Source organism: Athene cunicularia (assembly GCF_003259725.1).
Source record: "Athene cunicularia isolate RWA chromosome 2 unlocalized genomic scaffold, athCun1 chr2_part1, whole genome shotgun sequence".
NCBI classification, from domain to species: domain Eukaryota; kingdom Metazoa; phylum Chordata; class Aves; order Strigiformes; family Strigidae; genus Athene; species Athene cunicularia.
Window position 1 is genome coordinate 37,295,805 of NW_020799095.1, and position 22,510 is coordinate 37,318,314.

A 22,510-nucleotide genomic window follows, 5' to 3' on the forward strand; every position below is an offset into this window, starting at 1 on the left:
GGGGGGGGGCAGGCAGGGGGAAGACTGGCTGGCAGTCAATCACTGCTCAGACTGGCTGGGCATCCATCGGTCAGCAGGTGCTGAGCAACTGCATTGTACATCACTTGTCTTTTCTCAGGTTTGACTTCTCTCTTTTCTTTTCTATTACTACTACTGCTACTAATATATTTTATTTTGCTTATTAAACTGTTCTTATTTTAACCCAGAAGTTTTACTTTTTTTCCCCCCAATTCTCCCCATCCCACAGCAGGGGCAGGGAGGAATGAGCAAGCATCTGTGTGGTGCTTAGTTGCCAGCTATGACGTACCAGAAACAACAGGTCAAGAAAGTAACATTGTGGGCAGCAGATCCATTTTCATTACAACTACTGTGTTTTGTCCATTTAATTAACATCTGTGATTACACAGGGCCACTTAAAGACTTTTCTCTTTACTCACAAATCTACATTCATTTCATTTTTCCCTGTATCTTTAGAAAAAGGGAGCTTACAATGTAATTTCCTGGTAGCTCATTGAGTAATCTGTGCTAAGACTTCAGCATTAACAAGTATTTCAGTTTCCAAGAATCTTGGGATGGACTGCTGAAAGATTACTGAAACCAGCAAGTCACCGTCCTACAACACTTGCTTCAGTTCCTCCTCTCCACTCAGCTCACAGCAACACTCCTCACCCCCAGGCAGAAAGAATGTCCTAGCACAAGCAGAAATGGCTGGGACAAAAATCAAACTGGAGGAAGATGGGCAGAGGGAGAGCAAGGGAGAGGCTCTGTTTCCTTGCTGGCCTAAACAGAATCTTACTGTACAGCCCAAACAGACTATCAAGAACATGCCCTATGAATGGACAGAAAAAAAGCTTTTGTTGTTACTGACCAGCAGCTCTTTCCAGACTAAACCCCCAGCTCAGCTCCTGACAGCATTTCAGCACTTCCAATACTGTCCTCTGTCCTTCAACAACAACATTACAACCCTGCTGTAACCACCCAAAACTTTTCCTCTTTCTTTATTACAGTGGAGATCAGTGGAACAGGCATTAAAGTGATACATCCACTGTATACGACTACTATTTACATCTTCAAGGCACAGGTTTTACTTTAGCAAGTGCAATTTTTATTTCAATTCTATGAATATTTCAATTATCTTCAATCTTCCAAGTGTATTCCTACTTGTGTTTCCTACAATTAAACCATCCAGGCATTAAATATCACTATACCTTATATGAGAACCTCACCCACATCCATAATTCTTGAATTCAAACTCTGCTTACACTCCATAGCCTGAACTGAATTGGGAGATTCATAATAAGTAAAATGGCTGTACACACCAAACCCTGAACAAACACTAAAATGCTTCAAGGGTAAAAAGAAAAAAAGAGCTACTACTCACAAAGTAACAGCAGTAAAGTTACCAAATGGGCCTTGGTTTCTCTAATGTTATACATACACAATGATACAACAACATATAAGGAAAAAAAGTTATTTCAGAAATTCATGCATACTCATCTGTTAAATATTTCACATATCAGAAACAGTTGGTATTCCAGCATGCTGTTTAACTTGCTCCTACCTTATCATTGGTGTCCAACACAATTGTGCTGTGCCTCCACTTTGTTAAAACTATTGGTTCTTGTAGCCTCCTGTCGAGACTCCTACTCTTTATTATATCTCTCTGCTGCTGTGGTGAAGCATTATACTAAAGAAGAGAAAAATCAAACTATAAGTAGAATCTAATTCATGCAAACAAGACCTGGACATACCATTTATACACCTTAAAAGTGCAAACTTTCAGATTCCTGATGTCATCCAAGGATGTGGAAATAGCTTTGGTTTTATTTTGCATTTAGTCTTCAGAACAGTCCTTTCTGCTGTAGTCCTCTCCAAGGCAGTAACTAAGCCTGGCCTGCTGGGATAATACTCTCCATTGGCAGACAGATGTTTGATTTCTTACACAACAACCTACTGTTGGTTTTGCATTCACCAGCATATTGAGAATTATCAAGGAATCAGAATACAAGATTTAAACATTCACTCTTCATTTTACACCAACAGTACCATATCACCTGTCTAGCTCTCGTGTAAGAAAAGGAAAACCCTATCATCCTGCAGTAAGGTATTTAGATTGAGAGTTATGATTGCCTGGATACAATTCTCTTTGACCCAAAGGTTTGGGATGACTACGAGAGGAGACACAGGGTGAGGACTTGGTTTTTCAGAGTAATCACATCAAATTACTAATCAAAGGATTTCCTAGTGTGGAATGTACATAAGCATGGAAAATAACATTTTAGTAGGAAATACTTTTAAGACTCAGCAGAACTGTAATAGCCAAGGAGAGAATGGATTTATCTTAACATGAGTTTTCTAGTAACTCAAGAGCACCCAAAGATGCACAGGCTGAGAAAATATGAAGGACATGAGGAGGATCCAGCATTTAATTAGATCTCACCAGTGCAACACATTTATTAGTAGCATGGCCATTTTAAAGCATCACCAAACACTGAGGTAGCACTATAAAGAAATATAAAAATATTTCAAATGCTGTTTAACGCTGAAAATACAAACAAGAAAAGACAACACCAACATATGAGGTTTTTTAAGTAATTTTTAAAAATATCATTATTTCTGTTCAGCGTCAGAAGACTAAAATCTGCAGAGAAACATAAGACAGCATTAAGGACTTAAAGGACTAGAATCCACTTGGTAAGAAGTAACAAAGGAAAGTCAAGTGCCCTTTTTATTTTAAAAAAATCTAAAGATGTAATCGTTGCAAGCACATTGAATTCTACAGTTTTGTTACTAATTCCTACTGTAAGCTCGGAGCCTCAGGTCTCCAAAGACAGAATAACCTATACCTACACATACCAACAGAGCATGACAATGTTTAACCTAAATAACATAAATACTAAATTTAAGCTAAACTGCGTAACAGTTACATTATTGCCCAAATAAGGAATCAGCATTTCTACTACCATGGCAGACACTATGCTTGTGCTAGGTTTTTGTTTTACTATAAATTAACACTCAAATAAGTCAATAGATGCTAAAAAGGCAAATAACTTCAATGTTTCATTACATTATTTCAGTATGTACAAGAGTAGTAAAATACTCCCAGGTGAATGGATCTTGCAGTACTGAAAATAAAATTTGGCAGTTCATGTACAGACAGAAATGTATTGGTTATCGTTGTAGAAACTCACTTCTGAAAGAGCACTGACTTTGTATTGGGTTCAGCACACACTCACATGACAGCTGCTTTCTTACAATGGTGAGGTTTAAGGAACTCTCAGTTTATCCCCCTGTTAAATCAAAAGCTGAACCATCATTCATGCTGCAAGGAATCTAATACTAGCTTACATTCTTGTTATAGTAATATCCACTCTGCAGATGATCCTACAACTCAAGCTGTGGCAGGAAACTAAGTAATATGCAGCAGAACTGCCCACCCGTATTACAACTAAAATCTAAACCATTTTCAGTGAAACTGTCTAAATTACAGAAGGCTGCCAAAACCAGCATTCCTTACAGCAGTTAACGCATTTAAGTCAGCAATTCAAACAGATTTCTTGCTATGAAACAGAAATACTTACTTCAGAAATAGATTTACATTTCAGTGACAGTGGTAAATATTATTTATGGGAACTCTCCATGCACTTTCCATTTGAGTAACTCAAGGAGTTTAACTTTAAACAGTCAAACATTATTTTAAAATAATCTATTTTGAATTTAAGTCTACGCTAAAAGTTAGGACATGGGCACATGTCTAATTACAGGTGATCTGTATTTAAAAGGTGTCTGAGACCATCACAAGCCATCAGGAGTTAACTTATCTAACAGATATCCATCCTGAAGGAGAAAGGACCTGTGAAGTAGTATGAAATTCTAGTTTCACAAAACATATTTAACAAGAAAGCAGAGCAACCCTATATGGAGCTCATTAACAAAGCACTGCTATCAACTCAGGAACACTTCAGCTACATGCATCTTCGCAGCTTAAATAATTTGCACTGGTGATACAAACTGTGTTAGTAAACTGACAAGTCTTCAAAGGGAACACTTGACATTTTTTCCCCCATTTTCTCACAATAGAAGCATCAAGTAAACATTTTGGGGTTGGAACTAGGAGATCTTTAAGGTCTCTTCCAACCCAAATTATTCTCTGATTTTTTTGCTCAGATGTTTATGTTGTGGGGGGTTTTTTGCTTGTTTGTTTGATTCATTACAAATAGCAGAACACACTACTAAGAGGGGGGGTGTGTGTGAAGAAAAAGCTTATGCATTTTTGTCTCAAGACAAGCCTCTGCTTTTAAAATAAATCAATTGATCTGTGATCGCCAAAGAGAATCACAGTGTGACACAGGTACTGGTTCAGACTCTGCATTATCAGACTGAACTAGCCATCCTCTAGATCAGGTAGAATCCACTGGCTAGAGAAAAGCAGGCGCAGAGCTAGTAGCCTAGCCAGGTCAGACACCACCCCTGATACTCTGGTCTGCCTCCACCCGATCTTCCTTAGTTCAGAAAGCCTTGCAGAACAATTTCAGTTCAGACTCACTGACACTCTATAGGACTCCTACCTGCACAGCTACTGCCTCTCCTACAGGCATTTACAATTATATTTCCCAGTGTTTACCAGCAACAATAAGCAACTAGGTTGGGCTCTCCTTCCCTCATGCAAAATCTTATTTTTACATAACTAAGAAGGCTTTCTATGCCTACACCTTGGTGTAAACTTGAAGACAGAGATCAGGCAAGGGCCACACTTGACATGAGCACATTCTTCACACTCTGACTGCATGCACCAAGTAACACAGACTTGTTATAACAGCCCTTAGAGTAGGGTAAGGACACCAGTTGTGTAAATTTAGGTCACACAGGGTTATTTTCATTGCTGAATTTGTTGAATGCCTTCACCAGCTACTTAAAAGCTTTCTTTGCCTCTACAAAATTTTCTAACCCTCTCAACTTGAATGATTTATATTTAATTTTAACTGAGCGTGGCTCAAGGCTCTGTCCTAGCCTAATTGTGACTGCAATAAACGTAAAACCTCAGAGTTACTTGTAGCAGTTGTCCACATTCTCATGGAGACACAGATCTGTCATATTTAAGAAACAAAAAAAAAGATTCTTCTTGGTTTGCGTTAACAACATCCTCAGCCAGACAAAAGGAACTGGGTGGGTGAAGGGAGAAAAGAGTGGGAAGCAACCAACAGTGAGAACTAGCAAATTCCCTGAAGTTAAGCATTTTACTCTCCCATCTCGCAATCAGAGATCAAAACAGCAGCAATTAAATATTCTGATATTCTGGTACTCTTTAGCACCTTATACGGCCTACCATGTTATTTGCAGTTATCCCAATTGACTGTCTGAATTAAAAGATTTTCCTTTTTTAATTTAAATGTTGCCTCAAAACAAATCCACTCTTTAGTGCTACTATTGTCACTGGCTTGGAATAAACTTTTTTGTTGCTGCAATAGACCTAACACCTATGTTACAGCTTTTGTTTTTCTTAACTAAATCAGTAATACATTTTTCCTAAACCTACATAAATAAATAAAAAAGTCTTTTTAAGGACTTCATTCTCCTTCTTTCTCTGGGGGAAGAAGATTCTTCGTACTCTGCCATAGGATGTCTGGGTGACAGCAGTTAGAGGCATCAGCCGCACTGAAGGAATAGAATTTATGCAGAATGAGAAGACCACTGGGACAAGCAGGTCTATCTCAAATGAACAAGTGATTGAAAGACACATCTTAGATAATCCATTTTGTTCACTTTTCTGCCTTTTAACCCTCAGAATCACTATGATGGCTGATCTTTGAAGAAGAGCTCCAAGTCACCACTGTCACAAGTCCTGCTGCTTGCCCAAGAAAAAGCTGGGGGCACTTTCACCTCCATCTCATCTTATTTGGAAAGAGGGAAGGGGGGTGGGAACCACCAAATATCAGGACAAATGAGGAAGACCAGACCAGGCCTCTTGAATACGAATATACCTATTAAAGAGAAAGGAAAAAACAAAATCTGACTGCCTTCTCATACTTATCTCAGAGTTGTCATATCACTTGCACTTATGTCCTTAAAAACCATCTAAATCCTCACATCATCTGAGACTGTCTGAACCCTTGCCAAGCAATCCCAAATTTTGACGAGAACCTGAAGAGGATTTATTATTGCTAATGATAGTGCACTGACTTACAGCAGATATGAATGTCAACACACACAGTGTGTTACCCCAAATCAAGTAGCATTGCTCAGAACAAGACAAATTTACCATACGGCAAACAGGCCTTATTTACATATTCTCATATTTCTTTTCTTTCAGCATTTGTTTGCATGGTATCCTTCTGATATTATCTGCATCATGTTTTAATTTTTTAGATAGCATGCTCTGTTTGACAGCATTCAGGTCTCCAGCAGGAAAATCATTCACCTAAATATCAGAATTGAGGCCACTGAGCTCATACTTGACGTTGACAATGCACAGACAGCGTATTAGCAGCCTGCTGGTTTATTAAGACTGCCAAAAATGAAGCTACTCTACTTAATGCTTCCTCTGTGGATACAGCAAGGGAAATTAATGCTGCAGGAACTTCTGAGATGAGAAAGTATAATTTCAATATCATGGTCTGTAAATATTAACATCAAAACTGAGTTCATTCCAGAGGCTTATTTATAGTAGATGCATTTTCTTTCGAAGTCTACTCATGTTGTTATGCCAGATATCAGCCTAGGAATGCATTTTGAAAATCTGAGAGACCACTAGTCCCAAAAATTTTTTTTAGCTTGTTCTCTCCAGCTCCCCTTTGAGCTACTTATTCAATATTTATTACACAATTATCAATATGACGAAGCAAGGAAAGCTACCTTTTTTAAACTTTAGAAATCAGAGAGTTCTCATTCCTGAGATCAATTTAACTCCCTTCCCCCCATCCATAATACAGATTTATCATTTGCTTAAACTATAAAACTCATACTAGAACTATGTTTCTGGAATAGGATTTCTCAACACAGTTTAAGTATTATTCATGCACTACACACAAAATAAACATTTGATCATGGTGACCTAGGAAAAGAATGAACTTATTTGCTGGTTTATTTCTTCTTCTCCCACCCCCACCCCAATAATTGCAAGAACCAACAACCTAATGCAGCAGAATGCCTAAGCATAGGAGAAAGTTCAGTCTTTTGCAAGACGCCGTACTAATTATGGTTAAATATTATTACCCATTTTAAAGAAAAATTCAGGACATTGTTCTTTTCCACTGCAAAAAGCTAGGTCACACTCATGGGGAGGCTTATTAAGACTTTTCCGCAGTTGTCAAAGCTACTCCATCTGAGACTCATCTTTAGCCAGAGGCATTCAGCTATTCCTAGATGTTATTAAAATATACATAACTGGAGGGCTTTCTGTGAAACTGTCTAAAGTAATTTGTTTGGTAACTGCCCTCCCTCCCCATTATACACACTCATAATTTTTCACATGTACAAGAATACTTGAAGTGTTATACCCGAGCATGTTCACATTTACAGGTAATACTATAACATGAAGATTTTTAATGTTATAGCATTTGCTCAGCTAACATGCTATCTCCAGAAACCTCCAGATGATTTTTAGTTCTAATGAAGTCCAGATTATAAAGAACCATGTAACAAAAGGATTCTCTTTCTGGTTTAACAGCACTACATGATTACGCTATTCCATCACTTTATTTCACAACAAATTTTGGAAGGCAATATTTGAACTAAATACACTGGAGGGAAAAAAAAACAAACCACAAAACCAAAACGCCAAGAGTAGAGTTTCTTCCCTAGTAACTTAAATTTCATATAAGCAAGAGTTGCAATGAAGTCTTTCTATTCTCCCACCACTCATGCTAGTTTTCAACATAGATTATTTTTCTTCACAGCAGTTCTGCAGTCTCTGTTATCTTTCCAATTCATTTGTTCCTAAACACTTCTAGAACTATCTTCAGCAAGATTTTCAAGAGACTAATGGTCAGTCATTCAGTTATTCACAAATGTAACATTTCTGCTGTTATGCTCTTCAGATATATAGTTACAGGAACCAGCTAAATCTTTGGCTGAAATATTTAATCTATTCCACAGCATTAAAAGTTAAAAGCTACGGTTTTCTGGAAATACATAGGTTCTTGGATTGTGAATCCAAGAGTCAATTGCTCATTTATTTCTGTTAACCTTACATTTGCTGCAACCCAAGATTTACTAGTTTCAAGACGGAATTAAAGAGTACATTCTGCCCAAATGAGAAATAATTTCCAAGGAAAATTTGTAACAGCAAGACATGATGATTTGAAAATATTATCAAATCACAAACTCAGAGAGGCTATGTTTCATTCTGTAGGTAGCTATTAATACAGTGGAGCTCAGATATTTGTTTAGAACCACTAGAATATCATGCACTAACACACAAACATTAAATCCCATTCCTTTATGCTAATATGCCTCAGGTAACAGTTCTGGATTATTTTTGTGATTTACTATATATATATAATAGTTGGATTAAAGCCAAGTTTAGTTTGCTAATCCAAACCCTATCTATTTTAATGGAAAGCAACTTCTTCACACTCAAAAGTTTCTGCAATGCAGAAGTCATAGAATGAAGTGCCAAAGACATTATTCCCCAAAATTAAATTATACATACTGAACTAACAGTTGCTGTTGGTAAAATCTGGTCTATCAGATTTTCAGACTACTAATTAATCTAATAGCTAATCAATAGCTAAGTATCTTCTAAAACAATAGTTACAGATTATATTGTTAGGTTTATGTATGTTACAATGTTTATCTAACACATCAGACCAATGTGGGAAAGTTCACAAAACTAACTCAACTCTTCAGTGACTAAGATACAAGTTCTTTTACTGACATAACAAAGCAATCGAGTTTATAGCTTCATTCATAAATTTCAGTGTGAATATTTTCTCACAAACATTATGAAAGCACTATCTACTAAGGTTGCTCCTTTGTAAGTGGAAGTGACTTAGGACACCAATTTTTGGACTGATGAAACAATGATCAGGAAACATGCTCCTTCTTAGCTGAAACTTTTTTATGGTCATCTGACTACATAATATTGAACAAATATCCTAATACCAGGAAAGACTTATACAACTACACCATTATTACAAATGTCCTATAGTTTTTCAAAGTGAAAATGAGAATGAAATAGTATTAGGTACATCCTCAGACTACCAAGTTTCTCTAGCTCTGTCACTTCCCTACAAATTTCTGGTTTCATTTTACAAGATTAATAAATACCTGAACACACTTCTGGTAAAACTGTTCTCAAAGATACCACAGAACTCTGAAACTTTTGGTTTTCAACACCTGTCTGTATAAGCATATATTTGGAGGGTACTAAATATATACTACAGTTTCTCTGGAAAATTTTGTAGCAAAAAAAAAATTTTTTTCCTACAGAGGTTTCCTTTATCACAGCCAAATCACAGATATTATTCTGCTGCCTTACATGAAAAGCTCAGTTCAGCTGAAGTAGATGATCTTCTCTGACATCTCAATAGTTACATACATCTATTTTTTATGTACTTGAATATATTTTTTTTCTCTTCACAATCAGAAATTCCACAAAAATGCAAGAAATAACAAAGTGCAATATATATGTCCTCTTGTTGTGAATAACTCCCATTAAAAGCCCCATAGAACATTTATTGAGGAGGATGGAAAAGCCCAAAGTTGTCAAAGTTTCTTTTTTAGGTCACTCACCTTAGGTAACTCCCATTCTGATCGGGAACCATCAGCACTGTAGTAGTATGGTCTGCCTTGTTCATCTGCGTGTTTTATCCACTGCAGAAAGAAATGTGATGACAGAAAATGTAATCAGAGTGACAGTCGTAACATAGTAAATCTCTGATACTTGGGATTTAAAGTTAATTTTTAATGAAGTGCCATCCGCTTCAGCAGTGTCTAGCATACAACCTCCATTAACTAACCAAGGTTAATTAGCAATGACAGCATCATGGTTTTCAGCTTCCTGAATTAGGATCGCTGATACTTTTTCCTTCTGTAACTACTCAGAAAATAGTCCTGCAATATCACACAAAAGATTGTGATAAACATATTTCTGAAGTTGGCATATCTCACTCTTGCCAACATGATGGCATCAGTTTAAGGAAGGACAATCTTTGCATCAGATCAGAGTAAGGATTTTATACATAAAATTACAGAATTACAGCGCAGCCAGCAACTGCTGATAATTTAAGGGATAATTGCACTTGTTGAACAACTCCATTTTTAAAACATCCACAGGAACGTGAGATGCAGTTCCTAATCATGAAGAACACAATTTCTGTAACCTCTATAAGCAACTCCCACAATCAAAGAGGTAAAGCTATGCCAACTGTTACTAGTTACACAGAAAGTGAAGAACTGTAATGAACAAAAGTCTACAGTATGATCACAAAAAATAGGCACAAAAACACTCACAGCAAGGCTCCTGGGTCAATCAGGTTTCACAAGACTGCCTTCCAATAAACTGTTTGTGATAGGAAACCCTGTTTTCTATCAATCCCAGCGCAATCAAAAAAAGGTTTGCCTATTTGCCAAATCACAGGTATGTGTTCTACAGATGGTTAGCAGAAATAGATTAAGCAGGATAAAATTCCAAAACTGACATAAAACTCAATTATTTAAAAACTTTTTAAAAAACTTGCATATATCAACTGGAAAAGAGGTGGTGCTATAATACAATAAACAAACTGCTGTTTCAATTTACACTTTTTGAGTTAAGAAACACAAAATGCAACTTTAGTGAACAATTAAAAAAAAAATGGACTGCTTTACAAATATAAACACTTATTAATCTTATGTGGGAGACATTTTTATGACATGCCCAGAATCACAGTAGGTCGTCAGTAGCAATTAAGTAATTAGAACAGAACATAAATCTGCTGATAACACTGTAGTTTAATTAAGAAGTTTGTCTACATCTGAAATCAGTACTGAAAATCTCTAGTAAAGTAAAGAATGAAACTGATAAAGCAGCATTATTTTCAGTTTGAAACCATCTTAACTGGAAGGCCTATGTAAACAAGAACACCTTCTAAAAGACAGTAAGAAAAACATTATACTGGTATGAAGTTCATTCCTGAAGTGTAACCAAGAGGATGGGGGAAGGCAGGAATTAAAAAATTATACACAGTATGTTCATTTAATATAATCTGATATGCAACTGGAAATAAGAACACTTTTCCTACACATTAAAGAACATACAAAAAATATTTTTTAAAGGCAGTTCAGTTGCTAAAATTTCATGCGTATTTAAAAAACAAAAGTTGGTACAGCTTTGGTATGCTTTTCACTTCTAGAAATGAAGTCTGTATTTCTAACAGTGAATTAGTGGAAAAGACTTAGAATGTGATGAGAAGAAGGAAAAAGTACCTTTTCATTAGTATAGTCATTGGTATATAAGGTTTGACCATGTTCATCCAACTCTTCTGACCAACCCTTTGGAGGAGAACCATACTGACTATCTGACTGGCTGTAACAAGAACTGTGGTCGTTTTCTTCTGATGAAAGATGCTACAAGTAGTCAGAAACATACAAGGCAGTTTTGAGAAGGAAAGTGCTTTAAAATCTGAAAGATCAAAGATTATTTCACTAAAAAGAGAAGAATAATAAACGCAGGGAATTCACATTTGTTATGTCAGAGATTAAGAGATGCATTTTTACAGTATAGAAATATTTCAAAGTATTTTCAGAACAACTGGCTTATACTGATACAGGGTTTTTAAAGCTTCTACTATACCTGATTTCGGCTACTCATTTAAATTCCAATTTGTTTTTCCACTCTAAATTTTATTTCCACAACTTTACATTTCTGCATGATGAAGAGAGCTTTAGTAATCTGCATTCCTCAAAAAAAAAAAAATTAGGAGAATTTCTACCTTGGTTTTCTGGCAACATCCCAACTTCCATACCTAAATCCTTTTTTTCTCTTCCCAAATAGTATCTGGAAATACAGTAATCATTAAGGAGAACTTGAAACTCCACTTGCACCTTTGCAGGTCTCAGCACTTTACAGTACTTGTGCAATGCATTCTGAAATATTAGGGATTTCCACTCTCCTCTTTCCAACTCTGAGTGTGACAATGGACAACTCAAAAGCAAGGCTTTCTACCTTGCACAGCTAGCCGAGGTGTAAGATTATTTTCTGAAGGGATAAGTGAATTATAATGTAAGGAACAAGTTTGACAGGTAAAGCAGAAGAAAGATTTTTGCACATACACAAACAATCTCTATTCCCCCATACACCTTGTTCGTCTCCTTGCTAACATACTGTAGTATTATTCAAAGCACCCATTCTGTGCATAAAAAAAAGATCTCCCTGCATTCACCTCCCATAACAATATCTCTATGCCACAGACTCCTAAGGAATTCAGTGAAGATTCCCTTTCACACTATCTTGGATCCTCAGCTGTTTGGAGGCATAACACTTAAGAGGAAATACATCCTGCTGTTCAGAAATTACAATAGTTAAATATAGACTAAGGTTCAATAACAAAAGTATAAGGGTTTTGAGGAAAACTAAAAAGCAGGAGAAAGGCAGAATTTCAATTTTAAACTAAAAAAAAAAAAAACCCCGTCTCCTGAAAAACTTTAATCTTAAAAAAATCCAGGTATCAGAAACTCATCAGTTTTTAAAAGCCAGTGGTTTTTAGACAGCCACTATATGTTTAGTGACATTTCCAAATTATTATTACATAGGTTTTTGGTGTTACCTTCTGAGTACCTTGCCACTTTTGTGACAAAATCCCTGCACTGACATGAGCCAGTTTACCAAGCATAGCAAAACCCATGGGAATTTTTCAGGTCGTTAATAAAGTAACATGAAAAAAAATGTAAGCATCCTCTACAGCCTACAGAATGAAAGCAGGTAAACTATGGATTAAACAATGCCACCTCGCTTGCATGTGGGGTAATATGAAATTTTGAAAAGCCAATTTCTAACCAGTGGTGGAATAAAAAGTCTTTAGTCCCATTTTTACACTTGAAGAATTAAGACTCAGGAATTGATGAGAGTGCTATTGGCCCCATCTGAACTGCTGTTTTAGAAGATATCTATATTGTATCACATATTTAATTTTACATTATATTTTAATGGTTAAATATTAAGTGCATTGGCATACATTCAAAGCGGTAGATTTTGGACATTTCTATTATTACTGTTAACAGCAATTATGACCTAGTAACATTTGTATTTGCCTCTTCCAAGCAGCTTCTGATACTAAGGAAACACTGTACACACATAAAACCTGTAAACAGAAGACTTAAAAAATGAAAATCCTTCTAGAAAAAACACTGTTGTTCAGTAAAAATGTCTGTTAATGTGTATCTGGAAGATGCCCATAGTAACAGTCTTGATGCTTCAGGGCTTAACTAGTCTCACATACCTTTGCAGGCCTAAACTTAAACACCATTCCTGACTTTGTTACAAAGTTTACCAAGCCAAAGCATTCACTTGTCCCTCAGCTAGTAGGAACAACTGCTAAAGGTGCATCAACGGGGGTCAGAGAACACTGGTCAAATCACATTCAGTAACTTTCAGTTTAACTTTCAACATTTTTTCAGTATTAACTGCCCGTATGTTTTTTTACGCATCATCCATGCTTTTTCTAAGTCCCACCCCCAATTACACTCTATCACACTCAAATAAAGCCATCTTAAGAAGACAGCCGTCCAACCTTACACCTTGTAAGAACTCTGCTATGACACTAAATGGAATTACAGAAAAGGACCCCCACATCATAGCTTCTACTGTCTTTCTTGTCTTTTTTTCATTTACATGTTCATCACCATGAGACCAGTTCATCATCATGCATTTAATTAAAAAAAAAAAAAAAAAAAAAAAAAAAAAAAAAAAAACACAACACGAACAGTTACGGTCTCTCTTCTATCACTTAACCAGTCTTGAAAGTTACTTCTACTTCTAAAAGTCAAAATAATAAGAAAGCATATTGATTAAAGAAGCTAGCAGCCCTTTATTTTGAATCAAAACCCAGAGAATTAAATTGCATCTTGCCACATGTCTTAAATGTAGTTTTTCATTTCAATGAAATGGTGTTGCTCTTCTGCAGCTTGATGGTTTAATTTGTTGGTCTCTACTTCACATTATGATCTTCTAGCTAGGTATTAGAGGTTTGTCTTTCTGATATGACTCTCATTCCTTCTACAGTCCACCTTAATTAAATCCCTTTACTATCTAACAAATTTCTTCCAATTACGCTTAAGCACTCCTTCCTCAAATACATTAACAAGTCACTACTTCCAATAAATTTTATCTATAATTCCAAAGTCTTATACACTTTCTTATAGTCTTGCCCCTTCTTAATTATCAAATAAAATTCAATTTGCTAATCTCAAATTTCTAAGGCCAACTATAAGCTACTTCATGTTCTAATATATTACATCTATATTAGAATATATGAATATTCAGAGTTTTTAGGCCACCTTGCCATTTTGCTACCCAATATGATACAAGCTCCTCTGAGGACAAATCAGTAGAGATACAACCAGCATTTAACCTTCCTCCATATGCTCCCTTATTACTGAATCTAAAGGGAATGAGCATAACTCAGACTAGTGTGTAAAAGCCAACAACTTAATAAATTAAATCTATTTTTTTACTAATTATTAAGACATATTTGCTCTAACTCTTCATAATCAGACAAAATTTGGGATTTTGCTGTAGTCTAGGCTCAGATCTCAACCTTCAAGTATTTTTGTTTAAACATTCAGAGGTCATAAACGAAAAGGTGAACATGAACAGCGGAGCGTGAAGTATGTTCCCAAATGCAGAACAAAACAAAACAAAAAGAAGGGAAAAAAGGCAGCTTCAAAATCAACACATGACTTCTGGAAAGTGGATTGATATGACTTTGCAATGAGTATCTCCCAAGACTCAAACTTTGATAACCAAGTTAGAGGACAAATTTACTTAAGGAACTTGAGCTACTGGAAATATAAACTTGTGTCTAGTTAAAAATTAATCAAAACATGCATCATCCATTGGTCTTACCATGACTGAAAACATGATACATAGAACTATCTGAAGGCCAATCTGTGATAACCCAAGCATCAAAAATAAACAGAACTGAGCTAAGTTATGGGTAATAAAAAAAATTAAAACATCAAATTTTCTGAATGTGCTATCATGTGGTGAAGTCATGGTACAGAAGTATGAGTAAGTCAGATCATTTGCAGATGGGGGAGAATGAATTATTGTTCTTCCATGAAAAGAAACATAAAGAACAAAAGAAAAGATAACAACAGAAAACCAGTTACACTTACTACAAGAGCACTACTCAAAAAAAAAAAAATCACCTTACGCAGACTAAAGAGTCTTATCCAGCAAAAGGACAGCCAGAGAGAAATTAATAGACCATCAGAGATACCAAAGTGACAGCCACAAACACTTCTCTAGTTTACCTGTTGCTGCCACTAGCCTGTGTCAAGAAAGTTTCATAGAATCACAGAATCATTTAGGTTGGAAAAAACCTTTAAGACTGAGTCCATCCATTAAGCTAGCACTGCCAAGTTCACCACTAAACAGTTTCCCTAAGCACCACATCTACACATCTAAATACCTCCAGGGATGGTGACTCCACCACTCCCCTGAGCAGCCTGTTCCAATGCTTGACAACCCTTCTGGTGAAGAAGTTTTTCCTAATACCCAATCTGAACCTCCCCTGGCACAACTTGAGGCCATTTACTCTTATCCTATCACTTGTTACTTGGGAGAAGCAGCTGACACCCACCTCGCTAGAGCCTCCTTTTGGGTAGTTGTAAAACAATAAGGTCTCCCACAAGACTTCTTTTCTCCAGACTAAACCACCCCAGCTCTCTCAGCTGCTTCTCACAGGATTTATTCTCTAGACCTTTCACCAGCTTCGTTGCCCTTGTTTGGACACACTTCAGCACCTCAATGTCTTTCTCCTAGTGAGGGGCCCAAAACTGAACACAGTAATTGAGGTGCAGCCTCATCAGTGCCAAGTACAGGGGGGGCAATCACTTCCCTAGTACTGCCAGCCACACTATTTCTGATACAAGCCAGGATGCTATTAGCCTTTCTGGTCACCTGGGCACACTGCTGGCTCATATTCAGCTGGCTGTCGACCAACACCCCCAGGTCCTTTGCTGCCAGGCAGTTTTCCAGCCACTCTTCCCCAGCCTGTGGTGTTGCATGGGGTTGTTGTGAACCAAGCGCAGGACCTGGCACTCGACCTTGATGAACCTCATACAATTGGCCTCAGCTCATCGATCCAGCCTGTCCGGATCCCTCTGTAGAGACTTCCCACCCTCAAGCAGATCAACACTCCCACCCAAATTGGCATCATCTGCAAACTTACTGAGAGTGCACTCGATCCCCTTGTCCAGATCATTGATATTGACATTGACATTAAATAGAACTGACCCCAGTGCTGAGCCCTGGGGAGCACCACTTGTGACCAGCTGCCAACTGGATTTAACTCCATTCACCACAGTTCTTTGGGCTCAGCCACCCAGCCAGATTTTACCCAGCAAAGCGTACACCCATCCAAGCCATGAGTAGCCAGTTTCTCCAGGAGAATGCTGGGGGAAACTGTCAAAGGCTTTACTAAAACCTAGGTAGAAAACATTCACAGCCTTTTTGGCTGTTTAAATGCTTGCTGATGTTGCTGCTGCTATGAAGATCATCTCCAAAAGCACTGAAAGAGTCCCTTTTTCCTTTCTCTCCTGTTTCTTGCACTACCATCACAGAGGTACACTTCTACAACAGGGCTTCCAGCAATCTAAGTTTTTGAGCAGCCCACAATTACATTTTAAAACTAAACATTGTAATAGGCTTTGGAAGAAATCCATCTAAACTATACATATTTGAAAAGGGTATATAGAAGTGAAATATGCAGATTTCTTGATAAATGTTTGCTTTCTTTAAGTCAGGAAACTGATTAACCTAAGTACTGTTTGAACACAAGAGCATATTTAAATAGTAATATCCATCTCCCAATTATTCCTTTGCTTTATCTGAACCACTGTAGTTCAAATAAACACAATACCACTGTCTGGCTCTCCCTAGCAACTGGCTGCACAGAATATATCTGCACCTCAGGTATTAGCCCAAATCATCTTTTAACATAAATAACTTCATGGTAAGCTTCAACTCTCTTGAGCAAGGTCTGCAGCAAAGCTCTGACAAGAGGTTTTGCAAAAGCAAAAGGTCTACCTAATGAAAAAAATCCATTTATACATCTAAAGGATATGTTCATGGCCTGAATGTAATCTAGCCGAAAGCTCCTGTGGCTATTTGACAAAAGCACAGATGGAATTCCTCCCCCATCAGCATTTGCTACCCTTGAACCTAGACACTTAGCTAGGCAGAGCTTCTACATGGTACCTTTAATGTTCTCATCTTCTGTTCTTTAAGATATTTTTCACAGAATGAAGAAAAGCATTTTCTCAAAGTTAATACAATTTGATAACAAAATATTGCTCCTTCAGCTGCCCTTTCTCCTAGTTTCTTCTACAGCTATCCAAGGCAGAAATCAAAAATATGTAAATTCAAATCTCCTAAGCAAATGGTTAAATAAAATGCTGCAACAAGTTAGCCATCTAAACTTGGTTTTATATTCACTATGATTATTCCACCTCTAAGAATTAATGAATTTGAGTCTGAAGTCACATTTGTCCCTTTTTAAAAAATAAACACTTTTTAAAGCATCACAGAATATAGAGCTATAAATAGTATGTGTAAATGTAACTACTAAAATAAAAATCAATATATTTTAATTTGATAGAAGCTTCAGTTATGCCAGTGGTTTTGATGTGGGTGGAAAGTGCTGTGGAACTCCACTAAGACTGCTTTTGACTCCAGAGCTCTGGAGTTCTCTACATTCATCTGTAAATCCATCTTAATTTCTCTCTACAAAAATATTTTCCTCTATCAGAAAAATATTTCATATTTAAATTTACTGCCACAGCATTAACTAAGCAGTGGTAAACACCTTTGTATCTCCTGCCTTTGTTTTACTGTGTATTTAACTGATATTGATAAAAATAGATAATTCCCCTTGCCTTTTTCAACACATCCCTATAAATCCTGCTTCTAGAAGCACTGTCACACTCCCCCTCTTTTCCCCCACTTCTCCACCAAAAATACATCAGATACACTGGGAAAGAATGTACTCCATGCCAGAGAAGTTACAATGGTTGTCTTATTCTATTAATATTTACAGTCCTATTAGTTTCAAAATACCTTCGTTTTCCTTCATCTTTAAAAGAAAAGCTGCAATACCTGCTGAGGAACTGTAAGGCATTTTTACAACTTACTACTCTTGTACACAGTTCATGTACAAAAAAGCGATTGAAGACCCAAATTGTTTCCTACTTCATACAAAGACACAAAAAAACCCAAATTAAGAACTCCTTGACACCTTGAAACTCAGATGCCAAATTCCATAGCAAAACAGCATTCATATGCATTACAATCTCACTGCTTGTGATCTCAGAACTACCTCATGATCTGCATGGCTCTGGGAATCCCCTTTATTAATGCTTGCATCTCGGGCCCACCGCGGAGGTTTCCAGGTCCGTTCTTGTGATCCTCTGTTGTAGTAATAACAGCGTCCTGTTGTATCTTTATGGGTTTCCCATTCCCCATTTATTTGGACTGGAGCACTTGTAGGTAGTGGCGGAAGTGCAGACTGAGATATTTTCAGTTCTTGTAAATTAGCATAAACTGGTGAATCAGGCCTCCCTTGGCTTGGTGGAGTAGTTGGCTATTGAGAGAAGAAATGCATTGTTAAAGAGCAAATGAATTTTAGAATGCTCCCTTATAAATCAGAACATATTACAGTAGTGAAACAAACCAACAAACTCCCTTTTTAGTTGTTAAGTACAAAAGCACAAAGGACAGCCACAAGATGCTGGGGTGTGAAAACATTAGGTGGTTAACTATAAGGTAGATATCACAAGCTATATTTATGTAATACTGAAACAATTTTTCAGCATTTCTCTAGATGACAGCTGATAATTATGTCTTACAGTGGATTTGAAAAGCTTTACAGTTCAAGTATTGCTCAGGAACTGTAAATAATATGATCTTGTTCAAGACAAAACGTAGCATTTCTGAGATGCCGCTTTGCTGGGGAACCATCTTTGCCTAACCTTTTCCCTTCACTGCTAATACAGATGATGGTGAATGTAAAGTACTACTTTTATCTTCTCAGCAAGATCTAAACAGACAGTTCAGCCAGAAAGACGAACACAATGTTGTGACTAAGAAACTCTGGAAAACACCTGGACAGTTTACCTGTATGCCTTTCCAAACAGATGCTTATTTAAAAACATTACAAGAACACCACTGAGTGTTCTGATTACCACTCTCTTCATATAGAAATAAGTGGATATACATTTTATTCCTATACATGCACACAAGTAGAACAACAAATATCTGCAAGAAAACAAAGCACTAGTGACAATTTCTAATTTATAAATAGTTTGCTAATGTGAAGGCCAGCAGAAAGCATGGTTAAAAGTCCACGGCACTCATGGAAACCATAAGTACTTTCAAATAAGCCACTAATGCATTCAGGAGGGAAATACACTTTCAGATGTTCAATTTTTAAAGTATAATAAGTATGTAAAACACACCATGTAGCATATAAGAGCATGTGTTTTCTGAGAGTTGTGATTATGAGCAGCTTGTTATTAAATCAAATTGAATATTTTTCTGGTAATGCACTGCCATCTCTGTATCTTAAGGCACGTTATATTTAAGCACTCTAAAGAAAAGAACTATATAATTTATACTATCCCTTCCCCCTGCTTGGTTTTAATTCAGAAGTTTTGCTGCAGGCAAGTCCTTGTGCCTCTTGTTGCATCTTTCACAGGAAAAAATAACGTACTGCATTACATAAAAGATCTTTTATAATGTACTTTTAAATATTAAAATAATAAACTGCTAATCTAGACCACATCTAATCATAAATTATTGGGGTTTGCTCAGGCAAGACAGCATATCATACCACACAATCAGATATAAACTGATTGCACCATAGCTAGAACCAAATATGGACAATATCCACAACCAAAAGGGGAAACAGCTAGAGAGGAACTTAATGAGATTAAAACAGGCATGGACTTGTTTTGTGCTCTTTTAAAAGAGAAAACACAGCTTACTAGATTTAGCAAGCATGTTTAAGGCAAACCACAAGGGGGAAGAAAAAAAAATATTGCAGCACTGGCAAAATCAGAGAGCCAAAACCAATTATTATCCTCCTCTAACCAACTCAAAGGAAAACCTGTTACAAAACTTGATGAGCAGTAAAAGACTTTTTCTATCTGCATCTTGCCTCCCCCCACCCGTTTTTGGGTTTTGTTGGTGGGGTTTTTTTTGTTAGGAGGGTAGATCAGCTGCCTTTAGTAGAGTTGCTCTTGAGAGCACTAACAGCATAAAGAACACTACTATGAAAAAAGTATTGCCTCACTGCTTTCAAGGACGAACGTCAACTCCCTGGGATGCTGGGAGAGTAACCTTGAGGTATCTTCATCGAAAAGTGCAGTTTCTGCATTCATTTCCCAGTCAAGCTGAATAGCTGCATTTTCCACGTAAGTCATCCTGCCATTAAACCACCAGGCTTGTAATTGGAAGCACCGACAAACACCTGCACCAGGGAATGCACAAACCTTCAGGTTCTTCCTCTATTTCAAGGAAGTGGCAAAAGTGGTACCATCGAGTGCCTTGGCTGCTGCAGCAGGAGGCCACTGGCTTGCACAACACTCCTGTCCTAAAATTGCTCTTCCACACAACACAGTAAGAAGGATTTACTGTCTAGCCTCCATTTGCCAGCTGCTTTTTTGTTTTAATTAAAACAGTGAAATGCCATTATTAAAAGAACACTTCTGTGTATTAATAAAAGTGTTTTCCAAATAGAAAAAGCTATGACACAGAATCCTTGACAGTTTTTAGAACATTTTCTCAAGCAACACATAGGAATATGGCTCAGAGGTTTCACAGTGAGTTTTTCAATGGTTCAGCATTATAACCAGAACAACTCCAGATGAAACTGGAGGATACATATGGCTTAAGCCAATACTGGAAGCTGACAGCCTACTGCAACATAACTCAGGCACCATACTAGTTAAGTTTAAAACAGTAACAGCATATGAAAGCATAATGAGTGGTTTTCTTCTGAATGCTTAGTACTTCCAAACTTAATATACCAATTTCTGGTTTTCAAGGGAAAGCCAGAACTTTTGTCTGGAACAAACAAGACTGTCCTGCCAATGAAGCTTCCCGCTACTTTCATTCCTTGTTGCTCCCTCTTCTGACAGACTTTTCAGGGAGTATTGCAAAATTTTTTAAAAGCGCCCTTAAGTTACTGCTTTTGGCAAAACAAAAAAAAACAACCAAACAAAAAAGGCAAAGCCATCAATGTAACTACAACACACAGTTTAGCTCATAATTACGTCTTTGAGGGATACAACTTTCTTATCAGAAACTATTTTAAATAACCACGTAGCATACAGTAATACTTCCTCATACCTTCCGCCACGCAGTGACCTATGTTGTTGTGTCTACAATAATGCTCAGTTCAAGAGCACCCAAACTTATCAAGACTAATTTTGTGAAGAATTTCTCGTTTGTTGATGAGAAAAGCAGCTTTTAGAAAGCGCAAAAATTCCTGAAATTAACTTTAGTGTACTTTCTGCGTCGGTGTTGGCAGGAAGGTCAATCCTTGCTCCCCCTCCCCCCGGTTGGGAGACAGTCAAGTCCCACTAGATGTCCCTGTAGAGCTCCCGGGCCCTGTACCACCTTGCAGTTTCATTTCACAGAACTGTTTTAAGACAGCGTTCTGCAAAAACCTTTATTTATTAATTTAACTGTATTCTTTTCATTTACTAAACCCATTACTCATTGCCAGTGTACAAATTTGAATAGATAAAGCACTACCTAGAACAAAATAGTTTCTGACCACTTCCATAGCTGTTTTCCCAAAAGCAGGCATGCAGAGTTAAGGGAAACTTAAATATATGCTAAACACTAAATAGCTCTGTACATACATGAGGACTTCCAGCTAGAACTTCACTCCCTAGGCTTTATTTCTGCACTAACAACCTCTGAACGTTCATAAACATGGAATTTAATCTACCAAAAGAAACTGTCTTCTCACTATCAAAATCACAAGAACATGTCCTTCAACACACCCATGCACACACACACAAAATGTCTTATACTCAAAACATTTCAACATTCCTTTTCTATTTGTTACAGATTACAGACTTTCGTGTTGCTTTCTCTTACTAAGAGCAGTGAAGGACTCTTGCGAGAAAAGTGATAAAGAAAAATTAAAAAACCAGAAATAATTCTATGATGCTACATCTTGAATGAAAATTGTACAACCCATTAAGTACTATTACAACTTTATGATTATAATGACCTCTCCCTAGCTCAGTAATGCTCTGTATTTATTACTTTAGAAGTCTGCTGTATTTAAGTTCAATC

General features: G+C 36.9%; 1 protein-coding gene across 10 annotated transcripts in view; it reads right to left on the minus strand.

The window, feature by feature from the left end:
- ARHGAP12 (Rho GTPase activating protein 12) overlaps positions 1-22,510 on the minus strand; it is an 80,504-nt gene that overhangs the window by 26,102 nt on the left and 31,892 nt on the right. For 4 of the 10 annotated variants that reach the window (XM_026841851.1, XM_026841854.1, XM_026841852.1 and 1 more), the window contains 4 exons: positions 18,519-18,782; positions 11,407-11,547; positions 9,733-9,813; positions 1,562-1,687 (listed from right to left, as the gene is read on the minus strand). In XM_026841851.1, coding sequence (XP_026697652.1) covers positions 1,562-1,687; positions 9,733-9,813; positions 11,407-11,547; positions 18,519-18,782 — 612 coding nt within the window. The remainder of the gene's footprint in view (positions 1-1,561; positions 1,688-9,732; positions 9,814-11,406; positions 11,548-18,518; positions 18,783-22,510) is intronic. The other 6 variants (XM_026841857.1, XM_026841856.1, XM_026841855.1 and 3 more) reach the window with 5 other exon arrangements.